The sequence below is a fragment of the Apteryx mantelli genome, unplaced genomic scaffold (assembly GCF_036417845.1).
Source record: "Apteryx mantelli isolate bAptMan1 unplaced genomic scaffold, bAptMan1.hap1 HAP1_SCAFFOLD_259, whole genome shotgun sequence".
Lineage (NCBI taxonomy): Eukaryota > Metazoa > Chordata > Aves > Apterygiformes > Apterygidae > Apteryx > Apteryx mantelli.
This window is the reverse complement of record NW_027118611.1, coordinates 1-13,023: the sequence shown is the minus strand read 5'-3', so window position 1 is coordinate 13,023 and position 13,023 is coordinate 1. Positions and strand designations below refer to the sequence as shown.

At 53.7% G+C, this 13,023-nt stretch overlaps 1 protein-coding gene across 1 annotated transcript; it reads left to right on the top strand.

Annotated features, from left to right (window-relative positions):
* Positions 1-395: 395 nt before the first annotated feature.
* Positions 396-1,331, top strand: LOC136996224 (olfactory receptor 14C36-like). The gene has a single exon (XM_067317153.1). The coding sequence runs from the start codon at positions 396-398 to the stop codon at positions 1,329-1,331; it is 936 nt and encodes a 311-aa protein (XP_067173254.1).
* The last annotated feature ends 11,692 nt before the right edge of the window (positions 1,332-13,023 follow it).

Here is a 13,023-nt window from a genome sequence, read left to right as displayed (position 1 = left end):
AAAGCAAAAAGGCCTTAACACTATTCATGAACCCACATTACGTGGAACTGGGAGTGAAGGTGCTGAAAACGCCTTCAGCATTATGGGTGGATGAAATCTGCCTGGAACTGGGAATATAACAGTTTAGCCACCCCTGTTCCCTTGTCCGCAGTGCTGTAGGTCAGGGCTGACTCCTCTGGAGCCCACGGGCAGAGGCCCCTGCTCCTCACGGCAAACTCAGCCAGCACAAAGCAGAGCTCAAGCCATGGAGCTCAATAATAGTGCTGCTGAGATGGGGGGAAGTAACATGTGTGTGTTTGGGGGAGCCTATAAAAAGGTTTTGCTCAGAGAAGTCTGCCCTAACTTGTCAATATCTCCTCTTCCACAGAGAATCCCCGTGTGCCGCAAAGGAGCAAATGTCCAACAGCAGCTCCCTCAACGAGTTCCTCCTCCTGGCATTTGTGGACACACGGGAGCTGCAGCTCTTGCACTTCTCGCTCTTCCTGGGCATCTACCTGGCTGCCCTCCTGGGCAACGGCCTCATCATCACAGCTGTAGCCTGTGACCACCGCCTCCACACCCCCATGTACTTCTTCCTCCTTAACCTCTCCCTCCTCGACCTTGGCACCATCTCCACTACTGTCCCCAAATCCACGATCAATTCTCTGAGGAACACCAGGGCCATTTCATACTCAGGATGTGCTGCCCAGGTCTTTTCCTTTGTCTTTTTCATGTTGGCTGAGTATTCACTTCTCACAGTCATGTCCTATGACCGCTATGTTGCCATCTGCAAACCCCTGCACTATGGGACCATCATGGGCAGCAGAGCTTGTGTCAAAATGGCAGCAGCTGCCTGGGCCAGTGGTTTTCTCAATGCTGTGCTGCACACTGCTAATACATTTTCAATACCAGTCTGCAAAGGCAACACAGTGGACCAGTTCTTCTGTGAAATCCCACAGATCCTCAAGCTCTCCTGCTCTGACTCCTACCTCAGGGAAGTTGGGCTTATTGTGTTTACTGCCTGTTTAGGTTTGGGGGGCTTTGTTTTCATTGTGTTGTCCTACGTGCAGATCTTCACAGCTGTGCTGAGGATCCCCTCTGAGCAGGGACGGCACAAAGCCTTTTCCATGTGCCTGCCTCACCTGGCCGTGGTCTCCCTGTTTGTCAGCTCTGTGATATATGCCACCCTGAAGCCTCCCTCCTTCTCCTTGCCAGCTGTGGATCTCGTGGTGGCTGTTCTGTACGCAGTGGTGCCTCCAGCAGTGAACCCCCTCATCTACAGCATGAGGAGCAAGGAGGTCAAAGATGCCCTGAAAAAACTCATTCAGTGGGCACAATGTCAGCACCAATAACCATCCCATGTGCATCTGCTCCTCATTCCAGGGTATTTGGTATCATAGCTATGTGTTGCTCATGTCTCTCTTATTTTTCTCTGTAACATTCTTGTAAAAGAAAAAACATATTTTGCGTTATGCCACTTGTCCTCAGGAATCTCTCATTTGAATCTGACCCAGAGACTGTGTTGAAGCAGGAAGCCAGGCTTCCCCCTTCATCAGCAGAGATGGGGGAACCTCAGAGCCCACTAGTCTGAGCTCCTTCAATGCCTTCAGTGCAATGAGGAGAGTTTCCTTTTGCAGTGTCTCTTTCGGCTCTGACATCAAGGGAGCTCAGGGACACAGAGTCAGACTCAGACGAGTACAGGCAGGATGAGACCATGGGTCTCGTGTCCATTAGGAGAGCTTAGCTCTTGTGGCCACAGTCACGGTGTTATTCCCACACCCCCCCTTATGCGAGGGTGGCAGCCATCTGTCACTGTGGGCTGGTCCCTTCCCTCTACAGAGCTCCAACACTCAAAGCGAAGTGAGAGTGGAGAGGAGGAGATGCTGGACAAAGCCTGTAGGGACAGACCCTCTGCTCCTCAGGACCCTTCCCCTACTGCCACAACAGGCATTTCCTTGCTGCAGCCTTTGCGTGGGGGCTGCAGCTTTCTTGGAGACACATCCACCAACAGCAGCAGGACTTTCTCTTTTCAAGGCCTTTCCAAGTCTGGCCTTTCTTCAGAAGCTGCAGTCAAAAATACACCCAAAGAAATTGCACCATAAAAGGGCCTGCTGCTCTGCTTGTGACCTCCATGGGATGCAGGGGACAAGCTCAGAGTCTCCATGTGATGTGTTAGGGACTGAGGGCTGGATCCAGGGTTCATCTGTTGGTGACCAGTGTCAGTGGAGCTGGTGAACGGTCTCTGAATTTCCTGCCTGAGGCTGTCCCACAGGTGACAGTGCTGATGAGAGACGTCCATCCTTCTGGAGGGGAATCTGAGCCCCCAGGAGAGCTCAGGGGATCTCCAGCGACAGCGTGTGCCTGGTGTGGGCAGTGAGTGGAGCCTCACAAAGTGAGGGATGGTCCACGGTGGAGTGACCAGAAGGTAGAACACTAAATGGAGGTATGCATGAGGAAAGGAGGGCTCTGCAATGCCCAGACAGGCAGTTGGGACCCAGGAGGTGCAGGGAAGGGTCACTGGAGAGTGATTCCTGCACCCTCAGTGAAACAGCACAGCCTGGAGCTAGTGCACACCCAAACACATCTCCTGCCATTGCAAACGCCCTGGGGTCACTCTGAGCAGTGCCCATGAGCACAGACATGCACCAGCAGTATCAGTCGTGTTTTGCTGTGTCTAGCTGGATCTGCTTCCTGCTGTGACCAGCATGGGCAGGGCCGAGTCAGGAGTCACCCCATGGCCTCATGACCCTGCAGCCACTCACTCTGCAGAGCAGCACTGCCAGTGGAGGGCACTGTGGGGAGCACAGGGCAGGGGTGCAGGAACAGCCAGGCCAGCACGGACACACTGACCTGGGGAAAGACTCTCTGGGGAGCAGGGATGTCCCAGGAGAGAAGCAGGGCAGTGTTCAGAGATAGGAAATGAGAAGGAGAACCAGGTTTCCCTGTGCACCAGCTCGGGGCAGGCAGCCCTGTCCCCAGGACAGCAGGAGCTGCCAGAGGGGCTGCAGGGCCAGGGCTCTCGTGCTGTGCTGGGCAGCGGGGTGGGCATGGAGGGGCTGCAGGCAGACAGGGAGGGGGATGTGCTGGGCACAAGAGCAGGGGAGAAGAGAATGACTGGTGTCATTGCAGGGCCTTGTCCCCCTTGCCGGGGAGCTGCTGCCCTTGTCCTCGGGCCTGGCCTGAGTTACACTGTGGACGTGCCTGAACCTGGCCCTGCACCTCTCAGGTCCTAACCTGACCCTGTCCCCAGCCTGCTGACCTGACTCCCTGTCTCTACCTTGCACCTGCCTCCTCACTACAGTCAAGAAAGCCTTGGCAAGGGAAGCTGGGACCCGAGCAGATCCCAGAGAAGGCTGTAGGTACAAAAGGTGACCTGATATCCATAGCAGCAGCTCTTGCCTAACAGCCAATTTAAAGGTGTAAGGGGAGCTTTGGATTTGGACCCCTATCCAGGGAACAGGGCACAGAAAGTCTTATCTAGGTGAAAAAGCAAGCCAGACACTTAGGCCTGATTTTATGATGCATAGTTATGACAACACTTTTTTCTGTATCACAGCTCAACTGTTTATGCACCATTTGTGACAGGGTTCCTGCTACAAAGAGTATGGAGTATGTTGTTGGGAGCACCAGGAGTGGGACTGCTCCGTGCGGGAAGTGGAGGTGGGAGCTGAGGGTGCCGGCAAGGCAGGCAGGGCAGGGAACCACTGACGAGAGGTGTTGTCCCACACTGCCTGGACAAGAAGAGCAGAGCAGGTTTGGGGATGGTAACTGGGGTCAGGCACAGTCCAGTGATGGGCAGACAAGACTGGAGGGCTCCAACCAGACCTGCTTTGTGCAGGAGGTTGGACTGGAGACCTCCAGAGGTCCCTTCCCACCAAAACTCCTCTGTGATTCCACGAATTCTTGCTCCTCAGCCTCTGCTCTGGCACAGCTGGCACAGGGATGAGAGCACCTAGGGCAGGGCAGAATGAGCCCGGATGGGAGAGAGTCAGGGGGAAGGTCCAAAGCTGAGCCCTGGCTGAGACCTGGGCTTTGGGAAACTCCCTCACACACCCCAAGAGGCTCCGTCTGCCTCTTCCCCCTGCCCTGTGCTCCCCTCCCATCAGCCAAAGTGGAGTCCAGCATCTCCTGGGGACTCTCTTCCCCATGGGGAGGTAAGGGAGGTCCTTCACCACCCCCACACTGTCTTTTCCACCTGCAGCCTTTGCAGTTGTGTGTGCCTGGGTCTGCCCACTTGCCTTCATTGCAGTCACAGCTGCACTGAAGCCCATGAAAATCCCAGCGCTCCTACCCTCGAGCTGACATCCACCCCAAACCTGGAGCCTGGCCAGCTACAGAGGCATCTCCTGCCCAGTGCCCCAGCAGTGCAGTCTTTGCCCCAATTTCCCTGCTCCTCCCCAGCTCCCAGCACCACTGCTGCTGTGCCCATGTCAAACACTCATGCCGCCAGACTGCCCTGGGGCCTGAGGCAGCTCCAGCTCCTCTAGGGCTGCACTGGAGCCTTTCAGGAGTGGGCTGAGCGTGAGCCAGCACAAGAGACCTCAGACATGAAAAGGGCTGGGTTATTATTAAATGACTATTAAATGATCCCCCGGAGTATGGGGTATCTGAGCACCCAGCCCCTGCCCAGCCCAGGCTGTGCCCCATGTGGGTTTTAGCAGACACCATGCTCTGGGATCTGCCGGGGTGTGGTGCAGAAGAGAGGCTGTGCAAGACTGGCCTTTTCTCCTGTGTCAGGATATGGAGACCTGGAGGAGGATGGAGCTGGCCATGGACAACCCCACAGCTGGGGTGAGCAGCCAGTGCTGGAAAGGGGTGATGTGAGGGGCTGGTGCGGGACGATGGCGATGGGGCAGCTTCCCCAGTGTGTCCATGCAATACAGGGAACACCCTGGGCTCTTCTCTCCTGCACCCTCCATGTCCTGGTGCCTTTCCCAGGAGACCTGCATTTGCCCTGCAAGCACACGGCTCTGTGCTCCCACACTGCTGTTCACACCGAGTAGCTGAATGGCAGCATTTTTCCTCTCCCACGGCCTTGTGTGCCTGTGCCAGGCTCAGGTATTTGATGTGTGTCTTCCAGGGGAAGGTAGCAGGTGGGGGAGGCTGCAAGAGATGGTGAGGACCCAAAGCAGTGGGTTCTGGGGTTGGGGAGATTATCTGCACCTGTGAGTAGCACATCTGTACCTCAGTGAGGCCATGATTTATAAATACTATCCAGGGCCACCTCCTCTGCCAGCTTAGAGATGCTGCTGGGTGAGAGCTGAAGCCACTCTGGGTTTCTAGGTGAGACATTTCTTCTGCAAAAATTGGGATGTTTCCAACAGGAAAACCACTGCTGCCCCAGACTGCAGCCCCATGGAATGTGTCCCAGGAGGACTGGGAACAGAACTTCACCTTCCAAGCATGCTGAAAATATGAAAATGCCCTCCAATCTCAAAGAGCTACGGGTATCTCCTACATCGAGACTTCCCCTTTCCAACCGTCTGTGCTACTTACAGCTACCTTCACAGGGGCTGACGTCTCCAGATAACGGGGACTTTGGTTTCTTCAGATTTCTTTCCATACCAGAGGCTGGATCATGCAGTCTCCTTCAATCTCAAGTCAGGTAGGGTTTTCCCCCAATACACCTGGCAGCTGGGGAAGCCCCAAAGGGCAAGTGTGACTTGAAAGGTGGGGGAAGGCAGACAGCTGAGCCTGTCAGAGCCTGACCATCTCCTCCAGTGGTCACCAGCAACTGTGACATCAGAGAGTGTGACATCACAACTGGGCAACCAGGTGAGCACATCAGGTGGGGCAGCACAGGCACAACTGCCTTGGAGGCCAATGGGCACCAACGCGCTTTTCCTTACTCTAGCAGGGGTGATGACTAGAAGAACTGCTTCCAAGCAGTTTCCTCCTAGAACAAGCAAACCTGCTTTTCTGTCACACCCAAGGCTACAGATGGTCATTTCTGCTGAATTTCATGACATCTGGCCACCTGCAGTCCTGCTCTTGGATCACCTGGAGCTGGAGGTGGCTCCTCTGGCTTGTCTCTCAAGGAGACAAAGCTCACACCTGTGAACTTTATGGCCAGCAGACCTCCTTTCCTTGTCAGCTCCTCGATCACCTGTGTCAGGCTGTTGTGGTCAATGTACTCCAGAAACCTCCTGGATGGCTTGTCCCTGCTGTGTTGTCTCTCCAGCCAGTCTTGGGGTGCTTAAGGTCCCCACTCACGAGGACCAGGGCTTACAAATGTGAGGCTTCTTCCAGTTGTCTGAAGAAGGCCTCATCTGCTGCTTTTCCTGATCAGGTGGCTGTAGCTGACCCCCAGCGCAATGTCACCCATGTTGCTCTGCCCACTGGCCCTGACCCATAGGCTCTCAGTTGGCTCATCATCCATCCCAAGCAGAGCTGCCTTCATTTGAGCTGCTCTCCCACATGAAGGGCAACTCCCCCTCCTCGCCTTGCCCGCCTGTCCTTCCTAAAGAGCCTGTGTCCATCCCTCACAGCACTCCAGTCCTCTGAGCGATCCCACCACATCTCTGGGATGCCAATGAGATCATAACTCTGCAGCAGCACACAGACCTCTCATGCCTCGTGTTTGCTCCCCATGCTGCAGGCATCAGTGTCCGGGCACTTCAGAGAGGCACCAGCCATGCTCATTTCTCAGGAAGGCTATGGGAGCTTCCCCTGTAATGCTTTCCTGTAGGCACGTCCTTGTTTATGAGGATCCGCTTGGGGTGGGCCCCCTTCAGCCCTGCTTTGTGGATTACAGGGTCCTGACTGTTTATGCCACCCTGCACCCTTTCCTTGCCAACCTGGTCCACCACTTCCTCACTTGACTGTTGGTCATCCTCTCCCTCCTCTCGTTCCCAGTGTAACACTCCCCTTACCAGGTTTGCCAGGCTGTCAGCAAAGATGCTCTTGTTGTGCTTGTTCAGCCTGATCCAATGTCTTCCAAGCAGAGGGCCCCATGGTCATAAAACCAAAACCCTTTTGCTGACACCAGCTCTGCAACCAGTTGGTCACCCACAGGATCTGTCCCGACCTCCTCAAACCCTTCGCCCTCACCAGCAAGATTGAAAAGAAAACCACCTGGGTCCCAGATCCCCCAGTCATCGCCCCCAGAGCCTGGTAGTTGTGCTTGATGCTTTGCAGGTCTCCCTGGTCAGTGCCTTTGGTGCTCACATGGATGAACAACACAGGATGACAGTGTGAGGGGCAGACAAGCCTTGGCCATCTTCACCGATGGGCCTTCCCACTGTGACAGAAACACCCTCACGATCATGATCCCAGCCAAGTCACCTTGACCTCCTCTCCCTCTTTTGTCCATCCAGGCCCTCAATGCTCCTGGCTGGGCTTTGTCATTTCCTGCAGGCCCTAACAAACCTGCACACCTGCCTGCCTCCTCCCCATGGACTTCAGTGACACCACTAAACTCCCTGGCACCTTCATGTCCTTGGTGTCCCCCAGGAAACCCTGCAAGCCCAAGGACACCTCAACACCTTCCCGTGTGGTTGGGGTTCAGGGCACTGTCCAAAGAGGACAGTGGAGATGGCATTGATAAGTTAGAACAGGCTTCTCTGAGCAAAAGTCATTCCACTCCTCATAGCACCCCCACATTGCCTCTCTCCTTTACCTTGCTCACCTCCCTTTCCTGATCTCTGGTTTGTGCTGAGGATGCTGTGCAGCACGGGGGCCTCTGCCCATGGGCTCCACAGGAGTCAGCCCTGCTCTGCTGGGGGGTGCAAATGGAGATGTCGGACTGCCCTGTGCATTTGGTGGGCATCCCTGGGGATGGGCACCATGAGCTGAGTGAAGGAGATTATGTCCAGTGACTCAGTGGCAATAGTCTCTTTTTATCCTTGTGAGAGACCAATACAGCACTCATGGCAGCTGACTCCGAAAGAGAAGATCTGACTCCGAAAGAGAAGATCCTTCTGAGGGATGCATACCTCCAAATCTTTCCCTCCTCAACAGAAGTGTCTGTTTCTGGATCAATCACAGCAGCTCCCACTCTGCCAAGGGAGAGAAGCAGGGCAGTGAAGGCAGGGGCTGATCCGACCCTTTCCAGACACCTCTGTCCCAATGAGATGGACCCTGTCCTCATGTCAGTTTACCATCTTCCCTCTTTCTCCAGGCACTGTAGTGGCACTGGGAAGTGACTAGCTCTGAGGTGCACATCCTGCAGCAGATTACACCCACCTGTCTTGTGGAAAGGCTGTGAACATGTAAACACTGATTTTCTCCAGAAAATGGGCTGCAGGGGAGGGGTCTGTTTCTCTATTTCTTTAGTTTTCAGATGCCTCCATCACACCCTGGGAGCCTTCTTGGATGGCGTAGAAATCTTTGGCATTTCAGTTGCTCTCAGCATGAGCACTTGTGTCCCCCGAGAGGAAAAAGGGCTCATGGTGACTTTGTACGGAGTCAGGGGATCTGGTCTGTCCATGAGTCTTGCCCCTCTCTGCCCTGCATTCACAACTCTCCCAGCTAAAGGACAATCACACTCACAAATTACTTTAAGAAAGAAACGAGATGGAACTGAGAGGGGAGGGGTTCCGTTTCAAAGTGAAGCTTTTCAAATTCTTCTCTCTTCCTTCACTGCAAGCTCTGACAAAGGGTCCCAGCTTTCCTTTTGGTGCCACCAATCAGAAGGGATGATGGCGCTATGAGCTGGGAGGGTGGGGAGCATCAATCCTTCTTCAGGCACTTCCCAGGCCATGTGGAGAGCTAGGACAGCAAGGACTTCTGGCTCTGCACCATGAGCTCACTTTAGTGTGCCCACACTCTGAATATTGCCTTGGATTAAATGTCAGCATATTTCTCTCCAAGACAATTTCAAGCCCAGTTCCACTTCCTTCTCATCTCTCCCAATCCCTCCTCTGATCGCACTGGCCATTCCCACACCCCCTCCCCTCTTCTGCTGCAGGACCCTGAGCTGCTCTGCACAGCAAGCAGGCTGTGGGGCCACAGGGCCACGGGGTCACTCTGCACTGGCCATGCTGGCCAGGGCAGGAGGCAGATCCAACCAAATGGGGATTATGGCCTCTAATCCCTAAAGGGACTGCAGATGTGGCAGGTACTTGGAGGGACTATGGTGCATTTCCAAGGGTACTAGTAGTGTTTACTTGTACTTCTAGATCCTGCCCCTGATATTTCATCGGCAATGACATGAGTCAGTCTGAAGTTTCCCTTCCTGCTGCTAACTGGCTCCTCACTGCCTCTGCTGGGATTGCAGAGTCCTCCTTTGCCTGCAGATACCTAAGTTTAGTGCTTTACCTTTAAGTGACTCCACCTTGGAGGACCTCTCCCTTTGTGAAGTTCACTCCAGCACACGCTCTCCTAGGAAATGCCCTGTGCTCTCCAGGCACCTCCAGCTTCCCCTTCCAGAAGGACGGGCATCTGACACTGGGCCTTAACATATGGGACAACCCTCAGTATGTACATCAGTGACAACTGGTCATCTCCACTGTCACTGGACACCAATGGGTGAGTCCTATATCCAGCCCTTGGTCTGTAAGAAATCACAACATGATTACGAACTTTGTGCTTCTAAACCCATGGAGAACCCTGTGCAGCAAGCCCCTCTGGGGTGCAATTTCTTGGCACCAGCTTTGGAAGAAAAGCGCAGCCTTCAGGTACTACACTGGGTAGAAGCTACTTTATTACAGAGATACTGTGAGGGAGGGAGCTCTGAAAGAGTTATTATTAATTAGACACAATTTTATATAGGCACCAGGTGAGACAGAGCAGTCTCAGTAAAGGTGGAATGAACCCAAGCATTTGTGCAACAACATGACAACAACAACAACAACAACAACAACAAATAATAATAATAATAATAATAATAATAATAATGAGTAATAATAAAAATACAGTGAACAAACAATGCACAGTCCTGGTATGAGATACAGTGGGAGTCATTTGTGGAGAGCAAAGGCAATGTTACCACTGCTGAAAAATGTCCATGAAACCACTCTCTTCAGTGCATCTTTGAGCTCCTTGTTCCTCATGCTGTAGATGAGGGGGTTCACTGCTGGAGGCACCACCGAGTACAGAACAGCCACCACCAGATCCAGAGCTGGGGAGGAGATGGAGGGGGGCTTCAGGTAGGCAAACATGACAGTGATGACAAACAGGGAGACCACGGCCAGGTGAGGCAGGCACATGGAAAAGGCTTTGTGTCGTCCCTGCTCAGAGGGGATCCTCAGCACAGCAGTGAAGATCTGCACGTAGGACACCACAATGAAAACGAAACACCCAAAGACTAAACAAAGACTAACCACACTAAGCCCAACTTCCCTGAGGTAGGAGTCTGAGCAGGAGAGCTTGAGGATCTGGGGGATTTCACAGAAGAATTGGTCCACGACATTGCCTTGGCAGAGTGGTATTGAAAAGGTATTCCCAGTGTGCAGGAGAGCATTGAGAAAACCACTGGCCCAGGCAGCTGCTGCCATTTTGACACAAGCTCTGCTGCCCATGATGGTCCCGTAGTGCAGGGGTTTGCAGATGGCAACGTAGCGGTCATAGGACATGACTGTGAGAAGAGAATACTCTCCTCCTAACAAGAAGAAAAATAGGAAGACCTGGGCAGAACAGCCCAAGTAGGAAATGGCCCTGGTGTTCCAGAGGGAATTGGCGACGGATTTGGGGACAGTGGTGGAGATGGTGCCAAGGTCAAGGAGGGAGAGGTTGAGGAGGAAGAAGTACATGGGGGTGTGGAGGTGGTGGTCGCAGGCTATGGCTGTGATGATGAGGCCATTGCCCAGGAGGGCAGCCAGGTAGATGCCCAGGAAGAGCGAGAAGTGCAAGAGCTGCAGCTCCCATGTGTCCGCGAATGCCAGGAGGAGAAACTCAGTGAGGGAGCTGCTGTTGGACATTTTGCTATCTTTGGGCATGGGGGACTGTCCAAGGAAGAAAAGACATTGAGAAGTTAGGAGAGACTTTTCAAGTAAAAAAAATCCCGAAATGTTCCAGTTCTCATGCAACCCCCCACTTTGCCTCTCTCTTTACGGAGAGGATCTTTGTGCACCTCCCTTGCTTGAGCTCCACTTTGCTCTGGCTGAGTGTGCTGTGAGGAGTAGGGACCTCTGCCCATGAGCTCCAGAGGAGTCAGTCCTGCTGTAAAGCAGTGGGTATAGGGGAATGGGAGTGACTAGCTCAGACATTCTCAATTTCTGTCAGGTGAAATCCACTCACCTTGTGGAAGGGCTTTTCCCCGTCTTCACTCCCAATTCTAAAGAATGAGGTTTGAGGAACAGAGTTTGGGGGATTTTTTAATTTTCTTTGAGATGCCCCTGTCACCACTGGGGAATGTTCCTCAAAGGCAGCAATTCTCAGCATTTCTGCTGTGAATCCTGAGAAAAATGGATTCCCTGTCCCTTGGTGCAGAGTGAGGACAGCTTGTCTGTCTATTAGCCTTGTTCCCAGCTGTCATTTGCTCGCACACCTTGGAGCTGGGGGATGATCACTCTCATATGTTGCCCTAAAAAGAAACCAGCCCCTGCTGAGAGCAGACGAGTCCAGTTTCAAAGTGCAGATCTCCAAATTTCTCACCCTTTCTCCAGGCACCCGAGAGGCCTCTCCACACTGTCCTTCCAGCCAAGGACACACAGGGCTCTTTTCCAATGCCCATATACAGCCTCCCACCACCAGCTCCATACTCTCAGCAGCTCTGCACCTTCTTCATTTATCTCTCAGATATCACAGAGGTGCTATGAGACAGCAGTGCCTTTCTGGAGGGCACTTGCAGCCCAGCAGGACACCGCAGGGAAACAATCAAAGGACCGTTAGGACTGGAAATGGGCTCTCCCTAAGGGACAGTCAGTTCATTTCCCAGCCGCACAGACTGCATTTCCTGGAGCTGCACATGTTAGAAGGGGGCTGGGGGAACCTCATCACCTTGCAGACCCCTCTGTTCCACAACTTGCAGCATCAATGTCTGAACTGCAGTTGAAAACCCACCAATCCCAGGGAGCCCAAGAGAAGAACAGGAGCAGCAAGGACAGGAGGGGTAACAAGGAGCAACCCCATGATCCTGCTGCCAAGGGAGGCAAGGAGAGAGAGACAGACGGGCACTCTGGAAAGCCCTCACCTTACCCAGCTGGGCATATCTCCTTGCCGACGGGGACATTTGCAGGGTAGTCGCTCTCAGCCCCTTTGTCGGGCAGTGCAAACTGGGCCCGAGGCAGGAGAGAGGCCCCTCTCCTCTGCTGGAGGTCTGGCTGCAGAGGAGGCAGCTCATGCCCTGGACCCTGTGGCTGTCAGGGCAGAGGCTCTGCTGGGTGGGAGAGGAGACACAAGGGGAGCTTGCTCAGAGGAAGGTGTCTGCATTGCAGGGACTGACCATGACATGCCCAAATCCATCAGCCCATGATTTTTCTGTTAGCAATTCCCTCTCCTTCCCTGCCCATTTTTCCTACCAGGAGCTGTCCCTGCTGCCTGCAGCTTTCTCTGTCCCAACATCGCTTCTCTATCGGTGCTCACAGACTCTGTCCCACCCTCTGTGTGCTCAGGTCTGCCCTGCAGAAACCTTCCAGCACTGAGACCTGGGCAGGGGCATCTCTGTGCTTGCAGGTCCTAAGGAGCAAGTCACATAAACCCCTAGGAAGCCATGAAGGTGATGCTGGTGTTCCTGTAGGTAGAGGTGGGGTTGAAGGGGTTTGCTGAGCTTTCTCAAGGACCTATTGAGCTCTGAGAGTGAAGGTTTGTGAGTCCCAGGCCCTTGACAAACCTGCAAACTCTTTCCTTTTTCCTCCCTGCCCAAATTAGGAAACTGAAAGCCCTGCAAGGAAAGCTCCTTCCCTTTTGAGTACCCTTTTTTCACCTCCCTCTGTGCTGCAAGGACACAGCTCTGAATCACAGCCCTGGGCAGACCTGTGGGCACGTCCCAGCTTCACAGCCCTGCAGCTGTCCTTGGGAGAAGGCAGCAGCATGCCCTGTCCCTGTGACGGTGTGGCAGGGAATCCCTGCTCTGAAGCATCTCCTCCTCCCCCACACTGGAGAAGCTGGGAGAGCTATCTGTAGAAAACTTATGAGTGATGGGATGGAATAGGTTGAGAAGAG

What these genes read in the sequence shown, in the direction of transcription:
- LOC136996224 (XM_067317153.1), top strand. Translation starts at nt 396, where the DNA reads ATGTCCAACAGCAGCTCCCTCAACGAGTTCCTCCTCCTGGCATTTGTG.